Genomic DNA, 11458 nt, shown 5'->3' with positions numbered 1-11458 from the left:
TTCCGCGGGCGCGGGGACGGATTTCAAAATTTTCCGCGGGTGCGGGCGGGCGCTGGGGCCAATTCCGAAATTTCCCGCGGGTGCGGGCGGGCGCGGGGGCAAACTCAAAAATTTCGCGCGGGTCCGGGCGGGGGCCCCGCAGATTTCCGCGCCCGTGGGCCCCCGGGGGGTTAAGGGCGCCCGTTACCCTCGCGCCCACAGGCCCCGCGGGTTCAGAAATCAGCAAATGTAAAAACATTATTCTTAAAATTTCTGATAAAAACCATAATAAGGTTAGAGACAGAACTGAGATTGATCAACTCAATGTTCCAAGCCTTTGTCAAGCCCCTTAAATTAAAAAATAAAGGAACTGGGCTATCAAATATATATGATTCTATGAATAAAGAATTATATAAAGATACTGAGAAGAGCTCTTAAGACCACGAAAGTAGAACGTATCAGTCAAGGCTGCTTTAGCTTCAGAGACTGTTGAGGACAACGATGAGAAGTTGTCGGACAACGATAAGAAGAAGAAAAGCAAAAAATGAAGAAAAGCAGGAAGATCCAGCTGCGGATGGCCCAGCGATAAAAAAATTAGGGAGAGGACCTCCCTAGCAAAGCTTATCTTAGCACATCATTTAACTCGACAAAAAGAATTTCCAACAAAAGTTGACTTTTATTCTTTTCAACTTATTTGTTACTAAATAAGTAATTTTTTTTAAATTAAATTGTGTCATATTTACGATGCATTGATTTTTATATATCTAGCAGTTTCAGTTTGAAGAAATTCTTCCCTGATGAAAATCGTCTTCCATGAAACTATCATCCGGGAAGAGCCAATTGGATGATGAAAAAGAGCCTCTTTTTTCGCGTCTTTAGTGCTGATCAGCTCTCGAAAAGTCACTAATTTCCCCAAGAGGAAAAATTAGTGTCATTTTAGTGCACTAAAGGCGCGAAAGACGCGAAAATGTCTCTAAAAAAAATTAGTGCGCTAATTTTTTTTTTTCTTCGAGAGAAAATAGTGCGCTAATTTACCAGCCCTGATTGAGATAATGAAAAGATCAAATTGATAAGACCAAAAGAAGATCGAACATTTTCTTCGTACAATTGTGAGGAAACTGTCACGTGAGTATCAAAACCTCCGTTAGTAAAAGTCCGAATGCATGCCAAATTATACTTGTGACGTCATCAATCACGTGTAAATTTGCTAAGAGAGAAATTCTGGTGAAATCGATGCCGAAACCCATATTCCAAAGAATTTCTCTAGAAAAATGGTTATATCGTCGTTGTTTTCATTAGTCAATTAGAATTAAAGATGGATGTCTTTCAGAGAAAGAAACTTAATGAAATCAACTTTACTTGCGAAGAGATTCCGTTTACAGAAGAAATAGAACTTTCAAAGGTTTAAGGGGCGGGTCGACGAGAATCGGAACTTTTAAACCAATTTTCCCGAAAAATCCGATTCTGTAAACGTATTTTGACTTATCACGTGAGAACAGAAGGGTATTTAGAATACAGCGGCAACGAGTTTCGCGATAGTTTGCAGAAATTTCTTGCACTTCCTTACCAAATGTGCCGGAAAAAAATATCGAAAAAATCGGAAAATTGCAAAAATTGCAATTTGGGGTCCACTTTGAGACACGATTACGCCCATTTTTTCTGGACAAAATTTTTTCTAGTTTTCGCCGCTGTATTTTTCAAACCCTTTTCTACTCACCTGACCAATCAGAATTTTTCATTCAAAGCTGGTTTTTCCGGAATTTTGGTTGAAAAAATCCCGATTCTCGTCGACCCCCCCCTTAAAGTCTTTAGATGTTTTTGTGATTGATGTTTTAGGGAGCGGTAGGAGATGGAGACAAACCAGAACAAGAGACGGTGGAAATTTCTGTTCATGATCAAATTAAAGAGATACTAGAAGCAATTAAAGCAGACGATTACAGTTTTGAGAAGCGCATGAAAATCAAGTGAGCTCTTTTTAATCAGAATTATTCTTTAAAAAATCAGGTACATCAAAAGATTTGGCCGCTGCTGGGTTGTTAACAACAACAGAAAGCTCTTCATTGCCAAGTATTTGAACAAGTACTTTGGGTATGTAAGCAAATGAAGCCAAAATTGACCATTAACTTCAGCGTGAATCTATCCCACCTGCTCGTAGACCGGACCGGCCGGTACGAACTCAGCGAGGTCGAGCAAACTCAAATCATGCGCATGATCTATCTCCACGACGAGGGAAAGATCTTCCCGAAAAACTTCTTTCCCGAGGTCGAATATGAAAAGAGCGAGGATCGATTTTTGTGCGAAAAGAATATGTTCAAGTTCCGACAGCAATACAGGTATGAACACATTAAAAAAGAAGAAAATTAATCATCAACTTCAAGAGAGGAGAAAAAGCAAGAAATTCCATCTTGGCGAGCATGGCTTACTGTCGAGAACTTGACTGCCAATTACCCTGTCTTTATCTTTATCACTGTCGGCATTGCCATTCTCATGCAGATTGGCTTTATCATGGTCTCTCCTGCCCAGTAAACACAAATAAACATCACATTTTTAATGTTTAACGCAATTTGCTAGTGGCTGAGTCGCAAGTGTTTTCTCGGAAAAAGGTACCCCGGTTCTAGAATGTGAATTTACAAGTAAAAGCGAAAGCTGAAACAAGTTAGTTTGAAATGAGCCTCTACTTGAGCTATGGACAGTCGCAGATTGAGCAGCTTGAAAAAGTAATTACTGAGAAAAATGAAGAAGCGGAGCGATTTCGCAAGCATGAGCACTTCGGTACTGGACTCTTTTCTCTATAAATTTGAACGGAATCTTATTCATTAGTGGCCTCCACCTTGCAAAATTGGTGGAGAAACTGCGTAACGAAAATCAGAGAGCGAAAACGCACTCGCGCGTCCAACATGGTTGTCGGCTTCTTGCGCAAAGTCGTGACGAACAAGAAGATGGATATGATCGAGAAGCACAAGGAGAAGATCAGACTCAGAAAACAATACGGAGAGTACATCATTCCGTTTCAAGCGCTTTGGCGAGGGTATCACTCGAGAAAGACAGTCATGGATTTCTACAAAAGGAAAGAGCTCCTAGAGGTACTCGAATTACTCCTCTTCCTCCGGTTTACCGAATTTTCAGGCAGTTGCGTTAAAAAATGAAGAAACTCGAGCGCACTTGCAAAAAGTTCGCAACATGCAGCTTCGAATGGAAAAATGGCGGAGAGCAAGTTACATGGCAAACGCTCGCAAGAGTATCCACTATCTCATCAGCACCAGAGCCAGGCCAGGAGTTCCAGAACAAATTATGGAGAAAACCGCAGAAGAGACAGCTGCTTTGAAGAAGAAAAAGCGACATAGCGTCGAGGTACTTGAATGTTTTCTTTCTTGATTTCATTAGCTCTCATTTCAAGCCTCTGGTGATTGTCCAACCGCTTCCCTCGCCAAGAAGATATAAAAACTATTCTCCTCCAGATGATCTTGAATGCTTCGGTCCTTTCAGAAGAAAAGAATCAGACAGGGATCATGTTCTTACCTCTCGGCTCGGTAATCTGACTACAAAACCTGAGTCCGGGTTCTTGAATAAAAAGCCGCGTAGCGGCTTTTTCTTTTAACGAAGCCGCAAAGCGGCTTCGCCAATGTAACCATCTCAATCTATTATTCATTCTGGCATTCAAGCTCTTTGAGACCCTGACACAGGTTTTGGACACAGGTTGTCGAGCGCAGATTTACTTATCTCGGCCAGAGAAATATCTGACCCGTTAAAGTCCAAATGCAAAAACACAGGCCTCTGGAACCAACTCTTCGAGTTTTGACTTCGTACAACACTACCGAGCGCGAAATTAAAAAGGACAAACAAGAATCCTGGATGAAAAGCATTCAAGATAAGCCCATGGTTAGCCAAGTTAATAGAACATTGAAAGAGTAACTTTCATTTCAGAAATTCGCCACTGCTTCTTCAAAATGCAACAATTACGAGCGAACGCTGTGGGGCCAGACGGCATACAACCCGCGCGACTTCAACCGCACGACCGTCCGTGACGAGAGTCAGTGTAAAAACAAGCTTCCATTTATTTCACAAGTCCCGTCGATTCCGCTTTTCGATCGGCTGGGGAAATCGTATGCTGAAAGATCGAAACTTATGAAAGTTGTTCAATAAATGATTAGGCTATTTATTTAAAAATATTGCGTTTTTCTTTTCTCATAAAAATGCTCATCGAAGTCCAAGACCAGTGAATTGTTTCTCGCCGCTAACGCATTGCTTTATGGGCTTCTCTATTTTGCCAATAAAGGATAAATGGTCCCTATTATTGATATCATATCAATGATATGGTTTTTACAGGAGCCCTAATCTTCAGAAATTCAATCATATTTGCCATTTCATGTTTGTAAAATGATTCTTTGCGAGCATGTTCTTTTTTGGACTCAATTTTTGAACCAAGAAATATTTCGAAAGCTTGGGAATTGAGCCCATTCCTTTGATTCTTTTTTGACCTTGCTCAATATCTGCTAAAAGTGTTCTTCTTTCTTGTCTTCTCCATGTGCCTTCAAGACTCTGCACTTCTTTTGTCAATTTCCGGACCTCTTTTTCCTCCTTCTTCTTCTTTTTCTTCTGCATCCTCGCCTGCTCTTCCCAATGTTTGAATTTTTCGTTTTTTCTCGACATCAGAGCAAGGGCGTCGCGCTTATATTTCCGATCTTCATCGCAATTTTTGCTGAAACCACAGTTTTACCTGTGTAGAACCTGTGTAGAATACCTGAGTCATGGTCTGTAAGATCTAAAATGAAAAGCCGCAAAGCGGCTTTTTCTTAAAACGAAGCCGCGGCTTCACAAAATCATCTTTTCAATCAATTTCAATCAGTTTCCAGACCCTGACTCAGGTTTTCTACACAGGTACTTGCAGAACTCAGAATCCGATAATGAAGTCTTACTTATAAATTTCTCTGATTTTGTCGTATGCTTCTTCTCTTATTTGATTATATTCCTCACGGATTTTCTTCCTTGATTGCATTATTAGTCTCTTGGTTAGTTTAGTTTTTGCTGCATTGAGAAAATGAAGAGCGATTCCTGCTTGTTCTAGAAGAGAAAGAAGTTGAAAGAAGCAGTACCTTCAATTTTTCTTTATTACAATTATAACACTGCGGAACTTTGAGTTTTTACTTAGTTTTTAGTTGTACAAAATATTTTATTATTGTGTAGTTTTTTTTTCGACGTTAACTTCTTGAATCTCCTTGAGCTCCTCTTGGTCGCACGTCGTAGATTTTGATTTTTGAATGAAGCGTTAGCGTAATGGCAATAGATAGAATGGGAATAGCGGGGAATTCGAAAAACCAGCCGCGCGCGCCAAAGATACTCTTCTTCAGCTTGTCGAGTCTTGAACTGAGGATTTTGATGAACGTTTGAGGGACTTTGGCAGCAGACTAAAATTTTAACCATTATCTTTTATTGACGATAGAGGGCTTACCTCCTGCCAAGCGAAGTCGAATCAGCACTGAGCGTTCTGTGAAGTCCTCGTAGCGAGAATTTGTTAGTGCTGAAGGAAAGAAGTGTTAGAAAAGAGGCAATTGCAATATCGATGGATTAGTTATGATAAGCATAAAAACCAAACGCCCCAAGGGATGAGGAAGGAAATCAATAATCACGAAACGCGAAAACCCGACTTGCCTATTCTTAAGACTTTTATACGCATTAGATAGCCGGTTCTGCGGCGGCAATCTAAATCCCGGTTCAGAGGGGAGCGTTATTTATGCCCTTTTGAGAAGTGTTAATGCACTTACTTGTACCGCTGGCCTAGTTTCTTGTCGTTCAGCTGGTCATTCGGAGAGGGATTCAGAATTGTCTCGCGCCATTCGTCTGGCAACTCGCCCTAGTCAATTATTATTAACGAGAGTCGTTGTTGTTGTCAAAGGGGAGGATTCATGTATTCAGTGGAATTAAGTGGGTCTTCAGCAAAGGCCGCTAATCTAGACCACTAAAGGACAAATTACCTGAACCATGTCGTATTGAATTGCACATTCCACAATTTGTATCAACTGCGTTGCTGCTGCTTCTATCGCAGTTCGAAGAAGCTCGATTTGGCCTCGAAGAAGTCGGCAGTTCCAAGCATGGTTTTCGTGAACTTTCGCGGCTTTTTTACTCTTCAATCCGTCCACTTAAATTTTGATAAAATAAACTCTTCATAAAAATCAAGAAATCAAAAATTAAAGGAGGTCGAATTCGAATTAAAACTCCAGCTTGATATAAAATCGATCTGATATAAAAATGTTAATCAGTTGGTCAATTCACCAAGTAAAATCAAAAAAATACTTGGGTTATAAATTTTTTCATAGTCTGAAGAAATTAGCATACCAGGCAAGGACATACGGCGACCAGTCCGATTTGGACTGACTATAAACAAGTTTAGCATGGAAATAAACAAAAACTTCTGCTTTTTTTTCAATTCAGCTCGTTTTTGAAACTAACAACTCAGTCAAAGTTACTTCATAAAAATACTCACCACTTCCTAGACTCTCGATAGTTTCCGAGAGCTCTGTGGCTTGGGTAAGCGCTGCTTCCATCTTCTCAAGCAAAACAGGGCCCGTGATCGTAAGCTTTCGATTCGTGTTTACTAAGGCGTCCGTGGCTTGAGCCGACTTTCGACCATGCTCTGGAAGTTGGCCGCCGTCAAGCCTCATTGTCAGGACATTTTCGATCATTCGGAATTTAATTGGCATTTTCCTTCCTGACAGGTGCTTCATGACCTTAATGAAAAAGCAATTAATAAATTATTTTTTCAAAGTGCATTTTACTCTGAGCTCGTCAACCTGTGTAGAAAACCTGAGTCAGGGTCAAAAAATTTTTCCAATCAATTATCAAAGTCTGGCGAAGCCGCTTTGCGGCTTCGTTTAAAAAAAAGCCGCTACGCGGCTTTTCATTGAAGATCTTCTAGACCCTGAGTCAGGTTTTCTACACAGGCTGCTGAGCCCAGATCTTACCTGTTTGACATTCGAAACCGGTTGCAATCCAGCAGCTTCTTTGAAATCCTTAGTACACGTTTCATGAAGTTGCCGTAAGTCAGCTGCTTCTCTGGCAGACTGTGATATTGATTTATACAGTTCATCGGCTGACTTGAACCCAACAGTACGCAGCTTGGACATGGGCTTATTCGGGCGGCGCCGAAGCACGGTCTTCTTCTGCTTAGTTTCGCGGGATGAGCTGATCGCCACGTGCACTACAATACCGATTCAGATGGGGATCAATGGCAGCTTCTTATACCTAGCAAGGACGCGCCATTCAAATCTTCTCCGAATATGCCACTTAGTTTCGCGACCCTGTAGCCAGGAAGAAGGCAAGAGTGGGCGATGGTGTATTGTCCGATAAACTCATCACCAATAAAATCATCGTCAAGAATGACAAATCTAATTAGCGCCATGTCAGGCACTGTCAGACGAAATTCGCAAGATTCATCGAAAACTGGATTTCGCCCGCAATTGTGTACAGTGCGAGTTCTATCCCGTGGGTGAACAAAAGCGATTAAAAATAATTATTGAGAAGCTGGTCAGGGAGAGTTGAATTATTCATTAGACGAACTTGGTAAACAAATTACGCCGATGGGTCTACATTTTCCACAGAGGCAGACAGGATTTGAGCTCGGCAACCTGTGTAGAAAACCTGAGTCAGGGTCTGATGATGCTTGAATGAAAACCCTCGTAGCGGTTTTTTGAAAACGAAGTCGCAAAGCGGCTTCGCAAATATTACCGTTTTCATCCACTGAAAATTATGACTTCGGCTTCTTTTTTAAAAAAGCCGCTTTGCGGCTTCGATTTTACTAAAGCCGCTTCGCGGCTTTTCATTTAAGCATCATCAGACCCTGACTCAGGTTTTTCCACAGGTTGTCGAGCTCAGAACAATATTGAGAGCCGAAAAACTCATCCTGTGAGTCAACCCTTCTTAATGAATATTAACCGCTTATTGGTACCCAGTTCCTGTGCTCAGCGCAATCGGTCGCCGCGCCAAAGACTTCGATGAGTACGTACGGATCGATGACGCTTCCCTTGGAGCCGGCACCGCGCGGCTTAGGAAGGTCGGTGCCCGATATTACTCGCAAGTGCAAGGTTGTGACCTCAGAGCGGATCGTTCTTTCCGAGTCAATCATGATCGATGGCTTGAGCGCATAGCCGCAGCCGCCATTCGCCGCGAACATGCCTTCATTAAGATCCATCATCAGTCCAGGCGTCTTAGATAAAATATTAATAACCGCACACGAGCTGGCTTAATGCAGTACGCCCTTGTCCATTTGTCGCCAAATCTCACGCATCCGCTTTTGCGTGGTTGAAACTAATGGATATTCTATGCAGAAAAAAAGGGATTCGTATTGAATGAATCATGGAAAATACGTACCTGAAAATGAAGAGCAGCCATCTGCACGCCCATATTCCAAACATCGAGAGGATTATAATTAGAGCAATCGACTCTTGAGTCATTTGGCTCTACGCGGATCAACTGCGTCGAACCCGCTTCAACCAGCGCTTCGGCATTGTTGGTTGCCACGCGCGAAGCTACAGTCTCCGGCATTACTGACATTTCCAAATCAGCCTTCTTCTGCGGGATGCCGGTAACGATATCGGTTTTGAAGAAGCACATTTTCGCCAAGCGAGGAATAAGAGGAGTTTCGCGGATTTGTGTCCCACTTTACAGCGGGATCAATTTTTAAGTTGATTAGTTCTGACATTTTCGAAACAGATGTGCCAAAAAAGGTCCATTTTTGTGCATAAATTTGAATGCAAAAATATTTTCATCGACTTTACTCTTGTTGATTATTAGTCTAGTCGTCGTTGATATCAATTTTCAGCCGGGCTAAAAGAAAAGCCCTGCAAATTGAAAATTGAGAGTAAAATGAATTAAAGAACCCTGGCTTAGCCCGGATAACCGGGAAAGTTTAATCAAGCGTTATCCACCCTCGCTTAAAAATAACCTTGAGTCTGGGTCGCTGTATTCAATCCATCAAAATTTAATCTAATTTCCAGAGTAATTTCCAAACAAAGTGAAAACTGAACTAACTAGTTAAGTGAATCGATTAGCAAAAACTCTCGAAGGAAAAAAGAAAAATGATTAAAAATAAAAAAAGGGTGAATTGATCCCGGTGGCTTAGACTCAGGTCGTCTTGGGAGCGTCCCGAGATTTCAAGGAGGATTCTTTTCTTCAGCTTTTCAGGCGTCAGGGAGTTATTGACGCTCGTGTTGAATAATTCGGCAGTGCAAAGGTAGTCTCCCAGGTGCTCGTGGAGGAGGTCGGCGAGGTGATGCTGTCCGGACTCGGTGGCGCGGACGCGGATAACGAGTATAAGAGGAAAATCGGAGGAGGAGAAACTGTATTCATGGATTATATTCAGCACGGCCTAAAACGAGTAAATTTAACGCTCCGCGCGCCCGAGATAAAGGGAAAAATGCAATTGAGACAAGGTGCGACAGTAACATGCCAAAAATAGAATAGCCGCTCTACTTACGGAAAGCTGCAATCTCACTTGCTGGCGATTGTTCCTTGGATGATGAACCATGAGATTCTTCTCGTTGTTGTTGTCAACAAAGGCCCAAACGTCCAAGCTGAGACAGCGGCATCCCTTTTCGAGCACGGTTTGGAAGCAGGATAGAGACGTACGCCCGGATAATTGATCTTGAATTAAATACGTGTTGTGCGATGCAGAAATAAAATAATGAGAGAAGGGGCGGTCCATGTCTTGCGTTGGAGTCCGCTTCTTTGGATTGAAGAGTGCGCATTTATCGCAGGTGAGGTAACGCGTGAAGCCGTCGATGCCAAGCATGTGTTTTTCGCGCAACTGTGCTGATGGCTCACATTCCGCCACGATATTCAGACACATTTCTCGACTGGCATTTATCCCCTGCTCAATTTCGAGAAACGAGCGTAAATCATCGACGGACATAGCATCTTCATGACTTGCGTAGCGAACAAGAATGAAATAGACTTCAGCTCGGGTGGCGACATCCTTGAAAAGTTCGATAAAATGAGATTGAGTCAGTCCAACTGGTTGGTCACTGTCAGCAGTTTTGATCGATTTCAAATACTCGCGCAGCTTCGTTTTTATGACATTATCTCGAACGCCGTCGGAAAGCGATTTGATAAGCTGAACGGACTCGTCCTCGTCCATAAAGCCGTCCGAGTTGACATCGGCTGCCCGGAACATGTCCGAAAGCCATTTTTCCCTTGCCTCTCGAGCTGTGTCCCCAGGTGAAGCACTTGTCGATAGGCCTGAGATCAAATGTCGCAAGCCGGTACACCAGATGTTCGCTTCTTCCGTTGTACTCGCAACCAGGTCGAGAGTGATGTACTCTTCGCCGTACACAATCGAGAAGGCACACTCGTTCGGAAAGTGCTCAGCAGCATCGACAGAAAGAAACACTTCCGAATTCTTTCCGCTTCGGACTTCGTGAATGTCGCTCAGCCGCACGCGTGCCTTGTCAGAGTCTTTCTTCGAGGGCTCCCAGCGGAGCTCCCCCTTTTCTTCATCTAGCCAGTAGAATCGTCGATAAACGCGCGAGGCAGATCGCACTTTGACAAGTTGACCGCCTGTGTACATGTGTTTTAGGCAGTCCTTCGCGGATCTTACCGTCAGCTCGGTGGGCAGCGAGCCAAATGACACTGTCTGACGTTGGGATCAAGATCCCGCTTCTTCAGACCCTCATTTACGCTTTCCCAGGAGATTTGACCTGACAGCGCGAAAAATGCATATCATAAAAATTCATACTTTTTCTCAACTAATGTTAAACGAATCGGGCCTCGCGGGAATCTGGATAATCCTCATTCTGAGATACCAATCCAGTTGATAAATTGTCCGCTGATTAATGATTTTCCATGAGGGATCACGATCAAGTGATTTATCATTTTCTACTTGAAAAAGAGAGCGGCGCCCCTTTGATACTATCAAGCGAAATATGCTCAAGATTAGAGGCTTTGCTTGGATTTGAAAATATATAAGAAGAAAACCTTTTAACCGAAATATAAATGAGTCTCAGGGGCTGAAGAAAAAGATAACACAATGAATCTTGATCCTCTCCTTATTCGTTGTTCCGGGTTTTCTGCTCGGATCACGGATGATGCTCTTTCTTCTGTTCTCCAGCGAGCTGTCGGACACTGTCCGACTGTTCTTGCTCTCGACATTGAGACTTCCTTCTGACCGCGACTGAGGACTCTCCGAAACGCTGCTTCCTGAATGCACCGATTCTAGGATCGGTGGCGAGGCGGCGGAACCGCCATTTGGAATGGTCGCTGGTTTATCAGTATACAAGACTTCGTCCATCTCATCTGACCACTGCGACGAGACGAGACGAAATATTGATTATTGCTTCCTCTTGGATCATACAGCTCGTGATCTCATTCTGAAAATAATTCTCATTCCAATTTCATATTTAAAAAATATTAATTAAATTTTTCGATTCTTAGATTTAGATTAATGAAAGATCTTTTTTTTTTGCCAATAACTGCCAATTCCTTTCCCCCG

At 42.6% G+C, this 11458-nt stretch overlaps 4 protein-coding genes across 4 annotated transcripts; 3 read left to right on the top strand and 1 right to left on the bottom strand.

Annotated features, from left to right (window-relative positions):
* Positions 1–500: 500 nt before the first annotated feature.
* On the top strand, positions 501–2535 carry LOC145703069 (uncharacterized). The gene is made up of 5 exons (XM_081780382.1): positions 501–1381; positions 1816–1943; positions 1984–2067; positions 2109–2312; positions 2358–2535. Exons 1-5 carry the CDS (start codon positions 1295–1297, stop codon positions 2503–2505), a joined length of 651 nt encoding a protein of 216 aa, XP_081636508.1. The 5' UTR covers positions 501–1294; the 3' UTR covers positions 2506–2535.
* Positions 2536–2618: 83 nt separating this feature from the next.
* LOC145701594 (spermatogenesis-associated protein 17-like) lies at positions 2619–3649 on the top strand. The gene is made up of 5 exons (XM_081778804.1): positions 2619–2751; positions 2800–3062; positions 3106–3330; positions 3377–3509; positions 3642–3649. The coding sequence occupies exons 1-5, from the start codon at positions 2646–2648 to the stop codon at positions 3647–3649; spliced, it is 735 nt and encodes a 244-aa protein (XP_081634930.1). The 5' UTR covers positions 2619–2645.
* An 83-nt stretch (positions 3650–3732) lies between these two features.
* On the top strand, positions 3733–4136 carry LOC145704729 (spermatogenesis-associated protein 17-like). The gene is made up of 2 exons (XM_081782199.1): positions 3733–3858; positions 3904–4136. Exons 1-2 carry the CDS (start codon positions 3736–3738, stop codon positions 4120–4122), a joined length of 342 nt encoding a protein of 113 aa, XP_081638325.1. The 5' UTR covers positions 3733–3735; the 3' UTR covers positions 4123–4136.
* Positions 4137–5078: 942 nt separating this feature from the next.
* LOC145701593 (inactive phospholipase C-like protein 2) lies at positions 5079–10599 on the bottom strand. Its single transcript, XM_081778803.1, has 13 exons — positions 9449–10599; positions 9097–9340; positions 8984–8993; positions 8344–8632; positions 7926–8179; positions 7219–7448; positions 6939–7174; positions 6461–6704; positions 6313–6351; positions 5952–6115; positions 5742–5830; positions 5429–5497; positions 5079–5384 (listed from the first exon to the last, which is right to left on the bottom strand). Exons 1-13 carry the CDS (start codon positions 10535–10537, stop codon positions 5324–5326), a joined length of 3018 nt encoding a protein of 1005 aa, XP_081634929.1. The 5' UTR covers positions 10538–10599; the 3' UTR covers positions 5079–5323.
* Between the last annotated feature and the right edge of the window lie 859 nt (positions 10600–11458).

Source organism: Oikopleura dioica, chromosome PAR (assembly GCF_907165135.1).
Source record: "Oikopleura dioica chromosome PAR, OKI2018_I68_1.0, whole genome shotgun sequence".
Classification (NCBI taxonomy): domain Eukaryota; kingdom Metazoa; phylum Chordata; class Appendicularia; order Copelata; family Oikopleuridae; genus Oikopleura; species Oikopleura dioica.
The sequence above is the reverse complement of the archived record's forward strand: the minus strand, read 5'-3'. Positions and strand labels throughout refer to the sequence as shown.

What these genes read in the sequence shown, in the direction of transcription:
- LOC145703069 (XM_081780382.1), top strand. Translation starts at nt 1,295, where the DNA reads ATGGATGTCTTTCAGAGAAAGAAACTTAATGAAATCAACTTTACTTGC. An exon ending in TATTTGAACAAGTACTTTGG is followed by an intron (nt 2,068 to 2,108) that starts GTATGTAAGCAA and finishes CATTAACTTCAG; the next exon opens with CGTGAATCTATCCCACCTGC. An exon ending in AAGTTCCGACAGCAATACAG is followed by an intron (nt 2,313 to 2,357) that starts GTATGAACACAT and finishes ATCAACTTCAAG; the next exon opens with AGAGGAGAAAAAGCAAGAAA.
- LOC145701594 (XM_081778804.1), top strand. Translation starts at nt 2,646, where the DNA reads ATGAGCCTCTACTTGAGCTATGGACAGTCGCAGATTGAGCAGCTTGAA. An exon ending in TCGCAAGCATGAGCACTTCG is followed by an intron (nt 2,752 to 2,799) that starts GTACTGGACTCT and finishes CTTATTCATTAG; the next exon opens with TGGCCTCCACCTTGCAAAAT. An exon ending in AAAAGCGACATAGCGTCGAG is followed by an intron (nt 3,331 to 3,376) that starts GTACTTGAATGT and finishes TCTCATTTCAAG; the next exon opens with CCTCTGGTGATTGTCCAACC.
- LOC145704729 (XM_081782199.1), top strand. Translation starts at nt 3,736, where the DNA reads ATGCAAAAACACAGGCCTCTGGAACCAACTCTTCGAGTTTTGACTTCG. An exon ending in GCATTCAAGATAAGCCCATG is followed by an intron (nt 3,859 to 3,903) that starts GTTAGCCAAGTT and finishes CTTTCATTTCAG; the next exon opens with AAATTCGCCACTGCTTCTTC.
- LOC145701593 (XM_081778803.1), bottom strand. Translation starts at nt 10,537, where the DNA reads ATGTACACAGGCGGTCAACTTGTCAAAGTGCGATCTGCCTCGCGCGTT. An exon ending in AAGTGAGATTGCAGCTTTCC is followed by an intron (nt 9,341 to 9,448) that starts GTAAGTAGAGCG and finishes TACTCGTTTTAG; the next exon opens with GCCGTGCTGAATATAATCCA. An exon ending in TCGCCGTATGTCCTTGCCTG is followed by an intron (nt 6,116 to 6,312) that starts GTATGCTAATTT and finishes TCAAAATTTAAG; the next exon opens with TGGACGGATTGAAGAGTAAA.